General features: G+C 40.6%; 1 protein-coding gene across 5 annotated transcripts in view; it reads right to left on the bottom strand.

The window, feature by feature from the left end:
• NFX1 (nuclear transcription factor, X-box binding 1) overlaps window positions 1-20090 on the bottom strand; it is a 253243-nt gene that overhangs the window by 12920 nt on the left and 220233 nt on the right. For 3 of the 5 annotated variants that reach the window (XM_048839501.2, XM_048839500.2, XM_048839498.2), the window contains 3 exons: window positions 12286-12431; window positions 6849-6950; window positions 59-3636 (listed from right to left, as the gene is read on the bottom strand). In XM_048839501.2, coding sequence (XP_048695458.1) covers window positions 3561-3636; window positions 6849-6950; window positions 12286-12431 — 324 coding nt within the window. In that variant the 3' untranslated portion in view covers window positions 59-3560. Of the gene's footprint in view, window positions 1-58; window positions 3637-6848; window positions 6951-12285; window positions 12432-20090 lie in introns of those variants that run through there. The other 2 variants (XR_007355121.2, XR_007355124.2) reach the window with 2 other exon arrangements.

The following is a 20090-nucleotide window of genomic DNA, read 5'->3' as shown; positions in this document are numbered from 1 at the left end:
AAGACCCTCCCAATATATGTATGCCTACCTAAAAGTTTTCAAACAACTACAAATCATAGCAATTGAAACTTAATTTTATTACAGCTTTAGACAGTAAGTCACCTATTACACCACTAAACTTGAAAAGATTCAAGTGATATAGATATATAGCTGTCACCAAATAACTTATTAAAAGAGTGTTTTAGAGCAATGTTCTTTTGCTTACTTCATCATGAGGCACATATTGTAAAACTGCCACAAAACAGTGGTCTCCATAGCTAATTTACACAGCAAGGATTTTAGATTATGCACAGATTAATGTACATTAAGCACGGAATAATTGGAGCACTTCTTAACACATTAAACTATTGAACAGTTACACAGACCCAATGCCAAAATTCTACCTGTATTTTATATACAATAATTTAAAAACACTTGGTAAAGTTAATGTATTGTAACCAATTTGCTGTTCCTCACAGTTTACTTCAAAGACAATCTGTTTATTGTAATGTACTCAATACAGAACAATTTACAAAATACAGTATTGTTCTGAGACCTGTGCAATGTAATTGACAGACCAAGGATGGAATACTGGCTCCACTGAAGTCAATGCCACTGACTTCAGTCTATTATCTAAGAGAAAAAAGAGTAAGAGCCAACTCAGAATAAGAAGAAATACAAAATGGTATATTAGAAAAGCATTCCCATTAGGCACACATATGCAGTAAAATGATCCAAAGCAAACCAGAAGAGAAGGGAGAACACCACAATTAAATCTAGCCGAATTCATTTTTAAAGCTGGAAAATTATACTTTGGAAAAAACTTGTTTTTGGTATTGCTTCCCCAGAGAAGTGCATGAATGATTTTTTTAATGGAACTATTACAATAAGAAATTTTCAATAAACATTTGTGTGTCAGTGATTTTTAAAAAGCTGTTGTATAGGCTTTGACCTCCTTGGTATTAAAATAGGCTTAGACATATGTGAATATTCACAACTGAGCAAAACTTTTGTTAGACATTTCATAAGGGGCATTATGATTAATCCGTATATATGAATTCACAATATTTATTAGTCTTACTTTGCAAACTGAAAATTCCCTATTCTTCTGATTAAAAGCTGGAAGTATTAAAAGATCTATTCAGAACCTGAACATCTTCTAGACTACTTCTCATCAGCCTCACATTTAAGTTGCAAATCATAATTTGTTAAAAATACCAATTAAAGTGCATGAACTAGACATACTGCTATGAAAACCTCATGCAAATTTCAAACAAGTATGTAGGTGATGTTTTAGCTATTTTAAATGAAGTCCTGTGTTAAAGTAAATTACTGCAGTGTCAAACTATGGGCCATACTGCAAACCCTCATTCAGTCATGCAGTAACACTGAAATAAATGAGACTCTTTCTCACATGTTAGGCCTACTTAGTTGTGTAAGTGTCTGCAAGATCACACTTCTAGAAAGATGCTGAGCAACCTATTCATCCACTGAAGTCAGCAGAAATTGAAAACATTAAGCACCTTGCAAGACTAGGGCTCAACTTGCTTAAGAATTTTGTGCACTGTCATGCCAAACCATAACAGCTAGTTCATTTAAGATTCATGCATTAAAAAAGGTTGATTTCTGTTCACCAAATGAAAGGAAAAAGGTAAAGAAAATTATTTTCATTGTATGTGAAACTCATTGTATGAAGACTCACACACACAAAAAAGATCAACAGTCCTTGACAGTGTTCTTTTAAGTGGGGAAAATGTATCTCAAACATTTAATTAGAAACATATTACATTGTGTTGTCATTTCCTAAATGAAATAAGTTTTAAACACATACATCAACAAAAAGCCATAAAAACTGTAACATCTTGACAATGTAGAATATTACAATTGTCTAAATCAATGTGTTGTGATACATACCCACCCGAAAATGAGCCTCTGCGGCTAATGGCCCTCAAAAGTTCCACAAGCTCTCTGGGACATGCAAACAGAGGCTGCCCCTGAGCACAAAGAAATAACTTCTAGGCCTGTGTGCAGTCAGGAGGGGTGAGACAGACAGAGCATAGTGTGAGGAGTAAGGAGCTTATTTGCATAAGGGGCCAGATCCTCAACTTGGGTAAACTGTTGTAGCTCAAGTGAAGTCAATGGAGCTATAACAATTTACACTAGCTAAAGATCTGGTCCACTAGTATCTTCCCCAGAAAGGTCCTCAACTCTCCTTCCTCATGAGGACAACCATTAATGTGAAACAATCTGAAATCTAGGAGACTGTGTTGGCAACTGAATTGTGTAAAGAAATATATATATATTAAAGCAATATATTTAAAGTGTAATGTGATCATTAAAAGGCTGTTTTCATTGAGAGGGATATAACATACCAGACTTTCTTATGAAGTTTTCAAGAATTGCTGCAAACTCAACCCATATTCCAACACAAGCCTAGCACAAACCTACTGCTCTAAGCTTGTACTGAGGAAAAGATTAAACTAGCGAAGTCAGCAGTTTAATCCTAGACATATGATTCAATCTCTATGGAACATCAAAGCCATACGTGGGGTTCTGACTGTTCAAGAGTTTGAATTAATTTTTTTTTCATTTTTACTTTAATCCCTCTATTTGGTTTAAATATACAAACTAAATAAAACACAAAGAAAACTAAACCATTATTCTTTTACTTAATAAAAACCCACAAACAAACAAATGACATTTTTCCTCCTCCACCTCAAGAACAAGAACTGGAAAGTACCAAAATCCTCAAATGCTAGTGAACATGAGATGCACTCCCCATTAGCAAGTGTCAGTGTGCTAAGCACTGGGAATATGTAACATATTGTAGAGTTGAGCTAAATTTTTAATTTTATTCCATGTGTGAATAACTCAGATACTTCACTCCCAAATTCGATATATTTGCAATAGAAATGGAATGATTAAAATCACATGAAAACTCCTTGAAAATATATCCATTAGGATTATATGATAGCGATCTGTGATTTAATTGTTGTTTTTTAACAATATAGTTGGATCCCTCAGTATAAATCTTTGGAATGTTTGCCACTAATATCACTACCCCAATAGAATCAGTTTAATTACCAGTTTTTTCAGCTACAAATTAATGGATGAGCAGGTTCACATCATTAAAGATATTCTGATTCCAAACAAAAGAAAAATCTACCAGCCTGAGGTGAAAAATACCTGCACCTGCAACTTATGTAAAAATATGCAAAGCAGCTGAATATTTGCAGTAAAATTTAAAATATCAGTTTCATTGATATAAAAAATGATAAGCCATATTCTGGCTTTAGATGAACGCATGCAGTTCTCAGTGCATTCAATAAGAGCTGTGCACATCCATCTGAGATCAGAATTTGGCTTTTAAGAGCTTATCTTGCAATATTCAGAGCTCATATTTTAGTTAATTTCTAGACAAAGCTATTTTGCTCATAAACTTAACTCACCCATGCTTTTTTACTATTTTGAACTTTGAATATATTGAATAGTTAATAATTTAATTAGCCACAAAGCATCCTGCATGATAGATCTGTATCTTCACCTCCATTTTTCTAAATAATATTTTAAGATTGATCATTTCAGTCTTGGACATCAAAGTAGTCAATCACTGGCTCCGCTTTTAATGTTTTCTGCAAGCCACTGTTTCCATTATTCCTGAAATTAAAACCATAAAATATTACAGAACACAACTCTCAGTTAAATGAAAGATACAGTTACATAAGACAGGATTACACACTGACTTTCTCAAACTAACAAACGGATACAAAAACACCACAACATCTCATGGTATATTATGCCATTGGACAGCAATATCAATAAACACCAGGCATTAGAAAGCTGTTACAAAGTTTTACAGAAATCAAATAAATCTTGTATTCACTCTAATGTACATTTCAGTGCCCACTGAACAAATAGCTTTTATTAACTGTGCTTTTCATAAATACTATTAGCAGCAATTCAGCCATTCCAACATTAAGATAGAATACCACAAGCAATTTATCTACAACACAATGAAATTTAGGTAATTTATTTTGCAAGTGAAAACTTTGTTACAGACAAGCCAATGTTCTGAATATTGTCTTTTTCAGAAATATATGCAAAAAAGCAAAAGACTATCTCTGAAGTGAGGGATAGTTGCAGGTCAAGTTTCAGCTACATATAAAAACAAAGGATAAAAATGAGTGAAATCACGGACTGTGTAGTATAGATAATTATTCAAATATGCTATTTAACTGTCATCAGAAGACAGTCAAGGTATGTGAAGTAGTATCTTTTACTGGACCAAGTTCTGTTGGAGAGAGACAAGCTTTTGAGCTTGTCACCAACAGAAGATGGTCCAATAAAAGACATTTCCTCACCCACCTTGTCTCTCTAATACAGAAGTGGGCAAACTACAGCCCGTGGGACCGTCCTGCCTGACCCCTGAGCTCCCAGCCGTGGAGGCTCGCCCCAGCCCCTCCCCCACTGTCCCCCCTTCCCTGCAGCCATGCTGCTGCGCAGGCAGCACAGCTTGCGTCCACCCACCTCAGGCTTTCATATAAGCCTTCCTGCCGCTCTGAGCGGCAAGGTAAGGGGGTTGGGGGAAGGGGGGTTGGGTAAGGGGCAGGAGGTCCCGGGGGGCAGTCAGGGGACAGGGCGTGGTTGGATGGGGCGGAGACAGGAAGCAGGGGGGTTGGATGGGGGTGGGGTCCTGGGGAAACAAGGGGGGGGGTTGGGAGTGTGGATAGGGGTTGGGGCAGTCAGGGGACAGGGGGGTTGGATAGGGTTGGGAGGCCTGTCAGGGGGTGGGGGTGTGGATCGGTGTCAGGGCAGTCAGGGGACAAGGAGCGGGGGGGGGGTGGATAGGTGGGGGGTTCTGAGTGGGGCAGGAAGTGAGAGGGGGCGGGTGGGGGCCAGGCTGTTTGGGGAGGCACAGCCTTCCCTACCTGGCCCTCCATACCGTTTCACAACTCCGATGTGGCACTCGGGCCAAAAAGTTTGCCCACCCCTGCTCTAATATCCTGGGACCAACATGGCTACAATACCACTGCATATATCTGAAGACAGCGACATGAGGGCTTTCAAAAACTTCTTTGTTTCCAATAAAATTTCAATGTTTCAATATTAAATGAATGCTTTATTTACAAATAATTCTAATCCAGAGGTGAAGAATTTCAAACCTGGCCACCTAAAATTAAGCGCCTAAATATAAGCAGGCTGTTTTTTCAGGAGGTGCTAATTTCCAATGAATCCCACTGAAGTAAATGGGAGATGAAGGAGCTAAGCACCACTGAAAATCAGGTTACTTTTATATATGCTCCTAAGCATTGATTTAAGAGCCTTGTTTTAGGCATGCCTGCAGGTGGTTTAGGCTGGATTTTAATCTTGAATCCGTTAGTTTACATGCTGATGAACTGGATCTTCTCAAGGAATGAACTGCCTATTATTGTTATTCATTTGTATTCTGGTAGTCCCTGAAAGCACCAAGCAGAATTAGGCCCCTATTCTGTTAGATATTGTCAAAATCTAGAACAGAAGACATTGCCTGCATGTAAAGCCTGTGGTTTCCCAATATCTTTTTAAGAGTGGTTTCAGAGTAGCAGCCGTGTTAGTCTGTATTCACAAAAAGAAAAGGAGTACTTGTGGCACCTTAGAGACTAACAAATTTATTTGAGCATAAGCTTTCGTGAGCTACAGCTCACTTCTTCGGATGCATTCAGTGGAATGTGTGAAGAGTGTGAGCATCTTAAATCCAGATTCAGCAAAACATTTTGAGACCCAAAATTGAACAAATATAACTCGTGGTTGTGAAGCCCAGAATGTTAAAAGCCTATGCACACTCAAGGCCACTGTGTCTTACAAACACAGGAGCTGATATGTTAGATAAGACCATACAGCAAAAGAGTCTGGTATCTTGCCCCAGCAGCAGTCAGTACCCAAGGAATGTGAAGTCCCCACTTTTCCCCTCTTTGGCCACTATAGAGGAAACAATATTTAGTGACCCCCACAGACAACCATTATATGCCATGAACTAATTACCCATATCTCAGTTTGCAAAGAATAGTTAGAAATAGTTATAAAAGTATCCAGTCTTTTAAAAATCTAGCTACAGAATGTGTGTCTACCTCTTGCAACAATAAATTATACGGATTGACTATATAGCATAAGAGCAGTATTTATTTTTGCTGACAAAACTTATTCCCATTTTATTTCAATGAGTGACCCCCTATGCTCATTATGAGAAAGGTAGAGAGAAGGGTCAATTCAGTTAAATTTTAATTCTGAATACCTCCTTTCCATGTTAAATAGACACAGTCTCTGCAATTTTGGGAACTGTAACTAGGTAAATAGCTAAGATTTTTCACTGCTTTGATTCATTTTTCCCCCATTTACTCTATACCTTTCTTCTGATGAGGCAACCAAACTTGGACACAAGATTCATGTAGATTACATTTTTGTATAAAAGATCTTCTATCCCTTTCTACTGCTTCCATACATTCTATTTGTCTGTTTTTTAAAAAACTGCTGCAATGATGTGGGCGGACATGTTTAGTGAGCAAATACCTTTGATTTCTAGTTTTTTCCCTCCCAGAGGATCTTTGATGTTCAGAATGCATCAATATATACAAGATCTTTCAAAAATTGTTTATTGCACCAAAGTAATAAATAATATGCCACATAGTGTAAACACAACAAAAACACTCATGTAACATTTACTACTGCTCTTGATTAAAAACCAGAGTGGCATTTACAGTCTCTAATGAATGTATTGAGTATGGCAATTCAAAACTGAGATGCCCTGACAAAATTGTGAGGGCTCTGGCACATACTGTCACTTTATTAAACATTAATTTAACAAAAACATTTAAATAAATAACAGTTCTTACTTATCTGTTTGTCTGTAGTGAGGAATAGGTGGTGGAGGCCTTGTCTGCATTTCCCTCTCTAGCACAGATGTTAGGGTATTACTTGGACAAATGGATTTCCCTCTAAAGGATGAGAATGTTGACAAATATTATTTGTGATGTTATTGTCTACATGTTTAAATAGAAAAATCATGCACTATATTAAAAAATCAAGACAAATATTAAGATTTAAATCTAGTGTAAATGACAGTTTGAGACTTGAAGATCCAATGTTATCTCACAGCAAATCCAATACTGAGGTGTTAGAAGAGCTTCTAACACACTGTGACTCAAAGCAGCCCAGCATTCTGATTTAATGTTTTTCTTCTTTGCCTAAAACAATCTACACACACACACACAAGCACCATTTAAACTGAACAATGGAGACAGTAAATAGAGGAAATAGATTATTTTTCTTATTATAAATATGTCTTAACGTAAGAAGATACCCACTAGTCTGTAAGCTTTCAGGGTTGACTAGGCTAATAAAAGCCCATAGACAGTTCCCTGCATAACATTCTTGGTGCTTGAACTGCTCCCTTTGTGTGAGCCTGTAAAGTGGATCAAAGTGCAAACTTACAACATGTAAACCCTAAAACTACAAACATGTTGTGACGTTGCACTCCATATGTTTTATGGAAATATGCTTATAAGTATGAATATGATATAACTGGAATATGCCTTAGGCAAAAGGTCTCTTGTATGGTATCATTACAAGGCTTATAATCTATTGATCATGTTCATCCTATTTGTATGCATGTATCATTTTTGTATTTGAAGCTAAAAATATAAAATATAATTCTGAGGTCCTATTGTAATTTTGCAAAGTGTGGGCCATTGATGGTGGTTTAGAATCTTGATGGTGCCCATTGACTAGGACAATTTGTTATAAATGGCTCTGTTTACTTGCAAGCCTTCCTATGTTCCTGGAGCCAGCCCAGGAAGAATGGAGGCTGGGGTCTCACAGGACATGTGAACATGTCACCTGATACTGGAATCCATCTTAAACCTGGTGCTTTTCCATTTAGAAGGAGGGGTGGCGACCCAGAGAGACAATAGATTCCCGCCTTGTGCCAAAGTTATAAAAGGGGGTGGAACAGGACAAAGGGGCTGTCAATCATGTGAACACCCCTGCTTTCCACCTAAGATGTTTGCTGGAACTAACAAAGAGTGTACTGGGGAAATGATTGGGCCCAGACTAGGAAGGAGTCTAGTCTGTGAAAGAAGCTTAGTGGAACATTTCTGAGGGTGAGATTTTACCTGTAATCAGTTTCTTAATATATTAGGCTTAGACTTGAGTGTTTTTGCTTTATTTTGCTTGGTGTCTTACTTTGTTCTGTCTGTTATTACTTGAAACCACTTAAATCCTACTTTTTATACTTAATAAAATCACGTTTGTTTATTAGTAAACCCAGAGCAAGTGATTAACACCTGGGGGTGCAAACAGCTCTGCATCTCCCTCTACCAGTGTTATAGAGGGGGGACAATTTATGAATTGACCCTGTATAAGCTTTATACAGAGTAAAACGGATTTATTTGGGGTTTGGATCCCATTGGGAACTGGGTGTCTGGGTGCTGGAGATAACCAAAAACTGCTCAGCAGGTCACCTAAAACCTGCAGCTCTGGGGGTGTGGACCAGACCTAGGTCTGTGGACCAGACCTAGGTCTGTGTTGCAGCAGGCTAGTGTGTCTGGCTCAACGAGGCAGGTTTCTGAAGTCCCAGGCAGGCAGGGAAAATGGGCTCAGAGGTAATTCCAGCATGTCAGGTGATAGCCCCAAGGGGGTCTCTGTGACTGAACCCGTCACACATGTATATACAAGGGAGGGAAAAATCCAGATGAGTGAATTTCCTGTTATGAGAAGTAGGAGTAAGCTGTCTTTCTCATATATACTACACTGGAGGACGATTGGAAAGCAGCAAGCAATATGACCAGAAAAAAGGGAGGGACAGCAGAGCTGAGACAGGACAAAAGAAAAATAGTGGATGGAATCTATAGACCAAAAGCAGTATCTGCTAAAAATGCAACATCGACTTTGTAGTCATGTCTGGTGAAGGAACAGAGATTTCCAAGTAGTCCATCTGCAGACTTCCTCATAAGAAACTTTCTTTTTGCCTAAAATGTGAATGCAGACTTCACTGAATGTGCTGAGGTTTTCAGGAGGAGTTTTTTTGGCTTACTTATATGCTTCTGATATAGCTGCCAAGATCCACTGACAATTTTGTTTTTTAAAGAGTTCAGATCTGTGATTTTTCCCATTATAAAGCAATAATTAATCCTGTTTAATTAGGATTTGATTGATCTGCAAACAGCCAGATGATGGCATCTGATTCATGAGGATGAGTAGGTTTAATAAAAAACAAAATGTAAAAAGTGATGTATTGACTGAGATAAGACAGAAGAAGTTCCTTAAATACAAAGTCTGGGTTGGTGCAGAATATCAACTCTGGAGAAAAAAGGAATTTTTAATAGACAATGCATTTAATTCACTAGTCATCCTAACAGAAATGGTTGTGATTAGAAAGGCAACTATAAGAGAAAGGAAATACAAGCATGTAGAGGCCAGATTCAAAAGGGCTGCTCCATCAGTTATTCCAGAGCTAAGTTAAGCATCCCGCTAACAATAGAAAATTCAACAGAACAAAGAAACTTCATTACTGTCTTGATGAATCATGAAATATGAGGTGCTGCTGAGTACCTGTGGGTACTCAAAAAGCTCTAACTGAACCTATGAAGTGGTATGGCTGAGCCCTTTATTAAAGTCATAAAACAGGAAGCTGAAATTGACTTAACATTAAATTGAGAACAGTGGTGTCTGAATATTTTTCCAGTTGTTGCTATAAAAATGTAGATATAGAATCCTTCCTGGATTGAAATTTAACATCTACTGGTTGATCAAGGTATCTAAGTCAGAGCTTCATCCATTCAAATTCCAAAAGGTAATCTGAAGCCTGCCTGGATCCTGACTTTGTATTAGCAGAGCTTATTTGTGGGTAGTTGCCAGGGAGGACATACAGACATCTCCTAGAGCTAGGTCTGCAAGGCCAATAAGGAGCTATGAGAATTACCTTTGCTGTCTATCTTACGTCTAATGTAGAAGCATTTTCCCATCTTTTCCTGAAGCATGTGCAACTCGCTCTGATCTGCAGTTTCACTGACAACTGTGTCCAAAAAACCTGTCCCAAAAGCCCATTCAAATGTTGCTTGAAGTAGGCCAAACCTGAAAATAATGACTACATCCCAGGAGCATAACAAAAGGAGTCGCCTAACTATGTTGGAACAGAGGAGAAAACAGGCTGCATCTAAATATATTTAGATACTTAAACAGAGAAAGAGATATGGACAAGCAGTTCTTTTGCCTTTTGTAAGGTAATGTGATGAGGGTTTCAAAGGAGAAGCTTGGATTGGGGTGACCATTATGGTAGGCATAGTTTGGACATCCAAAGGCACCGTAGGTTCACAGGGGCAGGTGGACTCTCTTTGGCGAGTGTCTGGCCATATGCCCCACGGCCCCTAAAGTAGCTCAGCTCCATTGACTGTTGATCCATAGTCTCAATTGACCATTGTCAAGCTGCAAAAGTCAACTCTATCATTATGTGGATACCCTCAAGGGTGGAGCCTTTAATAGCCTGTTCACTTATGAGCTAAGAAGTGCCTCTTTCTCCACTGGTCACTGTGACTCCAAGTCGGGGTGAAGAATAGTGTAGAGCCATGCTGTCAGAGGTGACAGTCACAGGCTTGCAGCACACAGCAATGCTGACTACAGTCAATTTCTCCTCTCTGAGGTCTGGAGCTACTGGGGGACGAGGTGAGGAAAAACTTCAACTGTCACAAAACCGTAAAGGTCGGTGGCCTTCCCTCGGAGTTCACAGGAGAAACATACAGAGAACTGCTTCTGGAGAGACAGAGACAGGAAACTGAGCCTGAGACATTTTTTTCCCACGCTCATACAGAGAGAGCAGAATCAATACTCCAGATTCGTGGATTTGTTGTGCATGAAAACATATCAAAATATTCTTCTTAATCACATCAAATCCTTCTTTTAAATGTGATTTCAGATTCATTTCAAAATGGTCCACCTGGCATAGTAGAAAAATTGGAAATGATTCCAAAATCTGTTGACAATAGGGATAAGGAAAATTTTTCTTACTATTAAGTGCGTTTGTGTGCACGCGCACACTTCTTATCAATCACAAGAATTCTGAACTCAGGGTCACCTACTTCATATTCTCTTACTTTTTTTTTTTTTTTTTTTGCAAATGCCTTGAGAATTCTATAGTACTGAAATTTCATGCTGTCAGACAAGCAAGAAAATGCACCACTAAATCCCTGCTTTAAAAAAGAAATCAACATTCATATTTTCAATCAATTCTCCAAATAAGATTGTGAATTCTTGTGAATTTTAGGGGTTTTTTTTAAATATAAATTTTCAGGCTCTCCTAGTAGACCAAAAGCCCACTATAATATACAGTCTCTACCCCATATATAGCATGATGATTTTGAATCAGAAACTGATTATTTGTTCAAATGATGTAACAATGCAAAAGCATATGAGCAGCAGAAATCCTTGTAAAGCCAGCGATGAACAAACCCTAAAGGTTGAGCATTTGATAAATATCCTAAAATACAGATGCTTCCCTAAACCTATGGAGGTAACTCATCTACAAAAAACCAAAACAAAAACCAAAGCCAATCAACCAAAAATTTCCCATAAACAAGGCTTGGTTTCCCCTGCACTAGAAACTTTAATGACTTGGCTATCCACTTCCAGAGTTGGCCTGATCCCTTCTGTGGCATCTTTATGAGGCAACTCCCTTTTGTTTTTCACTCAATTTCTCTCCCTTTCTCTGATCCTAGTCCCTCTCAGGTGTTGCTCCCCCTTCAATTTTCACCTTAAGACTTCCCTTCTTTTTGCCCCCATTAAAAGTTCCTCCCATTCCTCCCTGCATCTAGCTGATGCCTCTTCCCCTTCTCTTGAAAAGATAAAACAGACAGTGGGGAAGCTGGCAAGAGAGAAAGTGATCATCATCAGGAGCAGGAGTTCATGCCTGTGGGTTACTCAGCAGTAGTGAGAGCAGCAACCTCTCATGACCGGAAGTAAGAACTACAGCAAAAACACAGCTGGGAGTCAAAGGAACTATAATTGGATAGTCTTGTCATACTTAAAAATGGGAGACTGAGGTGAAATCAGAAGAAATACCCCAAACTGATGGAAATACAATCATGTGAGATTATGCATCCCTTCCACCCCAACCATTTAAAAGCTGCTTCTATAGAACTTACAAAGTATAAAGGATGTATTTTGCAAGTTGTAAATAAAATAAACTCAGAACAAAATATAGAAAACACAATATTTGTATCTACTGAATGGATGTTAATTACTTTGCAAACTAAAATAAAAAAGATTAATATAACATACTTCACTGCAGTGATAACAACATTACGCTTTGGTTCATTGTCATAGCTCACGCTTTCAATGCCATAAATTTGAGCTAACTCATGGATGATTCTGCGGTGATCTCTGTTCATGGGTGCATAACAGTGACTCTTTTTTGAATGCTTTCCCTGAATTTAAGAGAAAAATAAATGGCATGTTTATGATTAATTTCATAGACAAGATTACAATATATGATTTATTGTCTATACTTCTCTAACAGTGACAAAGTCAGTTTGCAAGCACAGTGAGAACTATATACTGTTGATGAAAACCATGTGCATACAAAATTCCTATTAATTCACATTATACACACACACACACTCACTCTACGTTGGTTTGCACAGCTATAATTTTTAGATTCTGAAAATGCATGAGGAGACCATGAATGGTTTGACAAAATCTTTTTTTTTTTTTTTAACCATATTCCATATCCCTGCAGGGCTAGAACAACACATTGGAAGATAACTGTAGACTTGGTATTAGATTGGACAATTTTTGTTTATTTTTATTTTGTTTTTTCAATGTATATGCTGTATATAAAGAGGATTTGCCATATCCCTGTTGGTTATATCCCTTTTATAAAATATAGCGACACTGACATCTGATAAAACAATACTGTGTCAACAGGAAATAGACAAATGGATTAGCTTTTAGTTAAAGGTAAACAAAAAATTACCCAGTTGAACAGATGTCTTCTGAAACGTATTATAGTAGCTGTAATTTACAAATGCAAGTGCCTAATTAGCATATAGATTACACATTGAAAAGTGGTGTGCTAAAAGGTAATGGCTTTACAAGTGATATAAAAATTCTTGTCTAAATCGTTAAGTACTAGCAGAGATACCTGTTTTTCAAATAATGGGCAAAATATTATGATAAATCTGAGGACACAGCCAAAACACTAGTGCAAATCTAGGCAAAATTAATTTGTTAACTGTGTTAATTTTTAGTTAATTACAGTTTTGCACAACCTCCAATTTCTAATAATCTGGGAAGCATTCAAATCAAACTCTTCAATCCACAAATTTCCATTTCTATATAAGATGAGGTAGAGCAATTCCATAGCTAATGAGAATCAAATCTTTGGAAGAGATGTTTAGACAATTATGTTGTAAATATTAACAGTTAAATTCTTAAATCTGTGCACTTTGAACTTTGCCTTTGATATTTAATTAATGGAAAAGACTTCTCAACAGCAATCTTATTTGTCATAGTCTTGTCTTTGCCCATCCTATCCAGAAACAGATATGATGATCAGTAGATGTAGCAACTGGTGGAATCCAGAGATGAGGGAGCACTTGGAGTACTGCTCTACCAAATTCAGAGTCTGCCACAGACAAATTCCACTGACAGTAGCACATAATATATGTGAAGCAGAAGTGACTATATGGCTGCTTTGCAGAAGGAGAGATACCTTGGCTCTCAAGCCCACAAGATAAATAATTTAGGAAGGATCTGATAAACTGTGGTCAAGGTCTTCCAGAAGCTAAGGTTTTCCAGTTTTAACATACTCTGTCAGGAAGCAGTCTTTTACTCACCAAGAGAAGGCAATCTGCCAAGGCTTGCCTTAGTTACAGTCCTTGAAGCGAAAAACAGAAATGTCTGGATGACAGACCTATAGAACTTTTGTACCCATTTTACTTTAAGGGAATGAAGTTTCCTTTTGAGAAAGTGAATGGCTTGAGGTATAAGGCTCAGAAAAGCGAGGTGAGTTTCTGACCATATGCAAAGGGCTTCTGGAAGGAGATGGGAATGCCTCCTTTTCTGTTCACACACCATTGCTGAACAATTGCTGCAATGCATTAGGACATGGTGGTGGGCTGACAGAGGCTCCCAGACAAGCAGAGTCAGATAGATAATCTATAGCTAAGAATAAGATTATGTCACAGAGATTATGGATTCTGTGATTTACAGACACCTCTGTGACATTTTCCGCTTCAGCCCCAGGGTGGCAGAGCCAGAGCGGTCAGTTGGTGGGGACAGCTCTCAGCATACACAGACAGTAAGTGACCCCCCACAGCTCCTAGCCACCGGTCCCAGAGCTGTGTGCCACTACCGGAGGCAGAGAACACAGAGCTGTGAGCCTCTGTGGGCGATGTGGAACCTTGGAGCTGTGAGCCACTGCAGGTGGCGGGGAAACCTTAGAGTTCCGAGCCCCCATCCCACAGCAGGGTTTGGGCTCTCATCCCCCGCCCCGCCCCTCCCCGGGTTTCAGTCAGCTCCTGTCAGCCTCCCCCACCAATTTTTTTCAGTAAAAGTCACAGACAGGTCACAAGCTTCTGTGAAATTTTGTTTATTGCCTGCAAACTGTTGGTTATTTTTACTAAAGATAACCATGACAAAAATCTCACCTTACCTATAACTCAAGCACATTGCTGCTACAGTTCCTCAATTTTTTACTGATCCTTTGTCCAGGTGAGATGAAGCAAATTTCCCAAAGGGTGCAAAAACTATAAATAAAAGTTATTAATGGGTAGTACAGATAAGAGGAGGTTACTCACCCTGTGCAGTAACTGACATTCTTCGATATGAGTGTCCCTGTGGGTGCTCAACTTCAGGTCAAGGTGAGTCCCAGCGCCTTCTATCGGAGATTTCTACAGTTGTACCCCTATGGGCTGCGCACGCGCTGTGCCTGCCTCTTGAATAGGATGTGCACAGCCTGGGCTCCTCAGTTCCTTCTCTACAACGGAGTGCGTTACGAATTCCAAAATAGAGGGGAGGAGGGGGGTAGTGGAGCATCTCGAAGAATGTCAGTTACTGCACAGGGTGAGTAACCTCCTCTTCTTCGAGAGAGATGTCCCTGTGGATGCTCCACTTCAGGTGACTGAAAAGTAGTATTCATTAGGATGGTTGGGATTTCGGATGAGGCAAGAAGGCTGTTGACAAGACAGCGCCACCCAATCTGGTGTCGGACACTGCAGTGTGGATGAGAGCGTAGTGATTAGCGAAGGTAAGGTTTGACGCCCAGGTAGCTGCCTTGCATATGTCGGACACTGGGACATTACGGAGCAATGCCGTGGAGGTGGAGAGAGCTCTGGCGGAGTGTGTCCTAATTGATGTAGGAGGTTGTATTTGCCTGAGTTGGTAACAAAGGCGTATGCAGTCAGCAATCCTTTGGGAAAGTCTCTGTGTAGAGATAGCATTTCCCTGTGAGCACTGAGTAGTAGATACAAAAAGTCCGGGGGGTTTTCTAAACGGTTTTGTTCTATCCAGGTAAAAGGATAATGCTCTGTGCACATCAAGAGTGTGCACTGTTGTTTCAAAGGTGTTAGCATGATGTTTTGGGAAAAATGTTGGGAGGTGTATAGGTTCATTGAGGTGAAAAGAAGAGTGTGGTAAGAACTTTGGATGTGTGCAGAGTGTGACCTTATCGCGGAAGAATGTGGTATACGGAGGGTCCGCCATAAGCCCCCCCCTTTCTCCTACTTGTCTGGCAGACATGATTGCTATGAGGAAGGCGGTCTTCATGAATAAGTGGAGAAGAGAGCAGGTAGCTATCGGTTCAAAGGGTTTATCCATCAGGGCTTTCAGGACTAGGTGTAAATCCCAAGGTGTAGCAGGCGGTTTCACGTCTGGGTATAACGTATGGATGTCCTTCAGGAACCTTTTGGTGACTGGATAGGCAAAGACCGTAATGTTGTCAATCTTATGATGGAAGGCGATGACTGCTGCGAGGTGGACCTTGAGTGAGCTTGTAGAGAGGCCAGATGTTTTAAGGTGTGTCATAAATATAAAGGGAAGGGTAAACCCCTTTAAAATCCCTCCTGGCCAGAGGAAAACTCCTCTCACCTGTAAAGGGTTAAGAAGCTAAAGGTAACCTTGCTGGCACCTGACCAAAATGACCAATGAGGAGACAAGATATTTTCAAAAGCTGGGAGGAGGGAGAGAAACAAACGGTCTCTGTCTGTCTATATGCTGCTTTTGTCGGGGATAGACCAGGAATGGAGTCTTAGAACTTTTAGTAAGTAATCTAGCTAGGTATGTGTTAGATTATGATTTCTTTAAATGGCTGAGAAAAGAATTGTGCTGAATAGAATAACTATTTCTGTCTGTGTATCTTTTTTGTAACTTAAGGTTTTGCCTAGAGGGATTCTCTATGTTTTGAATCTAATTACCCTGTAAGGTATCTACCATCCTGATTTTACAGAGGGGATTTCTTTACTTCTATTTACTCCTATTTCTATTAAAAGTCTTCTTGTAAGAAAACTGAATGCTTTTTCATTGCTCTCAGATCCAAGAGTTTGGGTCTGTGGTCACCTATGCAAATTGGTGAGGCTTTTTATCCAACATTTCCCAGGAAAGGGGGGGGTGCAAGTGTTGGGAGGATTGTTCATTGTTCTTAAGATCCAAGGGTCTGGGTCTGTAGTCAGCTAGTCAAATTGGTGAGGCTTTTTACCAAACCTTGTCCAGGAAGTGGGGTGCAAGGTTTTGGGAAGTATTTGGGGGGAAAGATGTTTCCAAACAGCTCTTCCCCAGTAACCAGTATTTGTTTGGTGGTGGTAACGGCCAAACCAAGGACAAAGGGTGGAATATTTTGAACCTTGGGGAAGTTTTGATCTAAGCTGGTAAAGATAGGCTTAGGAGGTTTTCATGCAGGTCCCCACACCTGTACCCTAGCGTTCAGAGTGGGGGAGGAACCTTGACAAGGTGTAACAGGCAATCCAGTATCAGTGGAAGTGAAGCAGAAGCTGGAGAGGTCTGTTTGTCAGCGCACCAAGATGTGAACCGTTTCCATTTATGCAGGTAGATCGTGCATGTGTTGTGTGTTCTGCTGTGTAGCAACACAGTGCGTGCTTGGTCCGAACATGTTAACTCCGCATTACAGAACCATTGATTAGCAAGGCCCTCAGATGTAGACGTTGTATGTCGGGGGTGAAATAGTTGTCCCCGCTGTTGTTGCTGAGTGGGGGAGGATGAGAGGCTTGATCGACATGCGCAGGATAAATGGGTACCACGGTTGTCTGGGCCATGCTGGGGCTATGAGAATGATGTTGATTATGTCTGTTTGTATCTTCTGAATTACTTTGTGAAATAGAGGCATTGGTGGGAACACATATGAGAGTTCAGTTCATGGGAGCATAAAGGCGTCCCCCCGTGAGCGTTTCCCCAGGCCTGCTCTGGAGCAGAATGTCAGGCATTTTTTGTTTGTTGCTGTGGCAAATAGATCCAGTTGGGGATAACCCTAGGTCTGGAAAATGTTGGAAAGAATGGTGTCATTGAGTTCCCACTCGTGTTGTATGGGGAACGATCGGCTGAGCTTGTCTTTGGTGGTATTCTGAGAACTTGGTAGGTATGAGGCGGAGATATGGATATTGTGTTAAAGGCACCAGTTCCAAAGTTTTACCGCCTCTGTGCAGAGGGAGTGTGACTGGGCTCCCCCGTCTGTTGACATAAAACATGCACGTGATGTTGTCAGTCATGATTCGAATTCTGTGGTTTTGGATGATGGGAAGGAAATGGAGACAGGCATTGCGTACGGCTCAGAGCTCTAGCAAATTTATGTGAAGCTTCATTTCCGAAGTGGCCAAGAGACCCTGAGTGGTGAGGTGGCCGATGTGTGCTCCCCATCCTGTGAGGGATGCATCTGTGGCGATGGTAATCGAAGGGGGATCTTGTCGGAAGGGAATCCCAGTGCAGAAGCTGATGGGAGAGGTCCACCACAGAAGTCAGTCCTTGACTTTCTGGGGCATTATTATTAACTTGCTTCGCCTGTGCTTGTTTGGTTTGTATACAATGGCAAGCCAACCCTGAAGGCATCGCATGTAAAGGCCAGCATTTGCGATCAAAGATGTGCAAGCGGCCATATGTCCTAAGAGCTTTAGGGAGTCTCAGACTGTAGTCTGTGGGCTGGCACATATCTGGGTAATAAGGTTGCCCATTGTGTGGAATCTGTCCTGGGGGAGAGATTCAAAACCGATGGTGGAACTGAGGTGGGCACCGATTAAGTCAATTTGTTGGGTAGGCTGTAAGGTAGATTTGTTTTTGTTTATTTGCAGGCCCAAGGTGTGGAAGCAGTGAAGGGCTGCAAGAGTTGCGTGGTTCGCTTCTGAGTGGGAGACTTGAGGAGACAGTCGTCCAGGTAAGGAAATATGAGGATTCCATTTTTTTCTGAGATGTGCTATTATAACTGCTACCACCTTGGAGAAGACATGTGGTGTGGTGGAGAGACCAAATGGGAGGACTCTGTGTTGGTAGTGTTGTGCTCCCACAGCAAACCTGAGGAAACGTTGATGGGAAGGGTGGACAGAGACATGGAAATACGTGCCTGGGAGATGGAGGGTTGAAAACCAATCTCCTTGCTCCAGCGTCGGAATTATCATTGGGAGAGTAACCATCCGGATTTCTGTTTCTTGACGAACTTGTTCAAACGTCAAAGATCGAGGATAGGGCACCAACCATCATTTTTCTTTTCCGTGAAGAAGTAGGGGAAATAAAACCCTTTCCCTCTGTGTTGAAGGGGTACCTCCTCTATTGCTCCGAGATGTATGAGGTGTTGTACGTCCTGACAGAGCAATTGTTCATGAGAGGGGTCCCTGAAGAGGGACGGGGTTGGAGGGTGGATGGGAGGTAACGAGAGAAAGGGGATGGCATAACCCGATCTGATAATTTCCGTACTTATGGTTTTCCAGTTGGCCAGGAACGGCTGCAAACGGTGTCCAAAGAAATGGTTGATTGGAATTGGCACTGGAGAGGGTGCGAGTTTTTTTATACCCTCGACCAAGACTTCAAATTTGTTTATTTGGGTTAGGAGGGTGGGTCGCCGTTGATTGTGGAGGGTGACATCGTTGGTTCCTGGGCCTATGTCGTTGTTGTTGCGTATCATATTGACTTAAAGGTGGATGTCGTGCAAAGGTATGGTAATGTGGTCGTTGGTATGGCTGATATCTATATGGTCTCCTCTTTGAGGCAGGTGGTTGGATGTCTAAGGATCGGAGTGTGGCACGTGAGTCCTTCATGGAGTGAAGGACCTCATTAGTCATAGAGGCGAAGAGCTTGTCTCCATCAAAGGGGAGATCTTCGACCGTATACTGTATCTCCTTCGGAAAGGAGGAAGAAACAAACCATGATGCCCACTGCATGATGATGGCCGTGGATCTGGCGGCTGCGTCCGGAGCATTGAGGGCGGCTTGAAGAGCTGTGTGGGAGATCAATTGGCCCTCGGACACCACTGCTTTAAATAGTTGTCGTTTATCCTCTGACACATCAATAAATTGCATTACCCGAGCATAATTTTTGTGTTCATATTTTGCTAAGAGCACCGCATAATTCGCTACTCTAAACTGCAAAGTGAAAGAAGAATACACTTTTGTGGCCGAATGAGTTCAGTCTCTTGTTATCTTTGTCCAATGGGTTGGATCGGAAGTGTTGGTATTTGTTTTTCTGATTGGCCGCATTGACCAGTAGCGAATTAGGTGAGGGATGCGTGAATAGAAATTCAGAACCCTTAGATGGGGGGGAGGGATAGCTCAGTGGTTTGAGCATTGGCCTGCTAAACCCATGGTTGTGAGTTCAATCCTTGAGGGGGCCATTTAGGGATCTGGGGCAAAAATTGGGGATTGGTCCCGCTTTGAGCAGGGGGTTGGACTAGATGACCTCCTGAGGTCCCTTCCAATCCTGATATTTTATGATTCTATGAAATATTTGCGGTCCAGTCTCTTGCTAGTGAGTGTTATTGTGACTGGGGTCTGCCAAATAGTTTTAGCAGGTTTCATAATGGCCCTATTAATTGGTAGGGCTATTTTGGAGGAGGTCATAGCTTGCAGCATGTCGGTCAGCTCATGGTGTGT

The sequence above is a fragment of the Caretta caretta genome, chromosome 2 (genome assembly GCF_965140235.1).
Source record: "Caretta caretta isolate rCarCar2 chromosome 2, rCarCar1.hap1, whole genome shotgun sequence".
Taxonomy (NCBI): domain Eukaryota; kingdom Metazoa; phylum Chordata; order Testudines; family Cheloniidae; genus Caretta; species Caretta caretta.
Note: the sequence above shows the minus strand (reverse complement) of the source record. Positions and strands in the feature narration are given on the sequence as shown.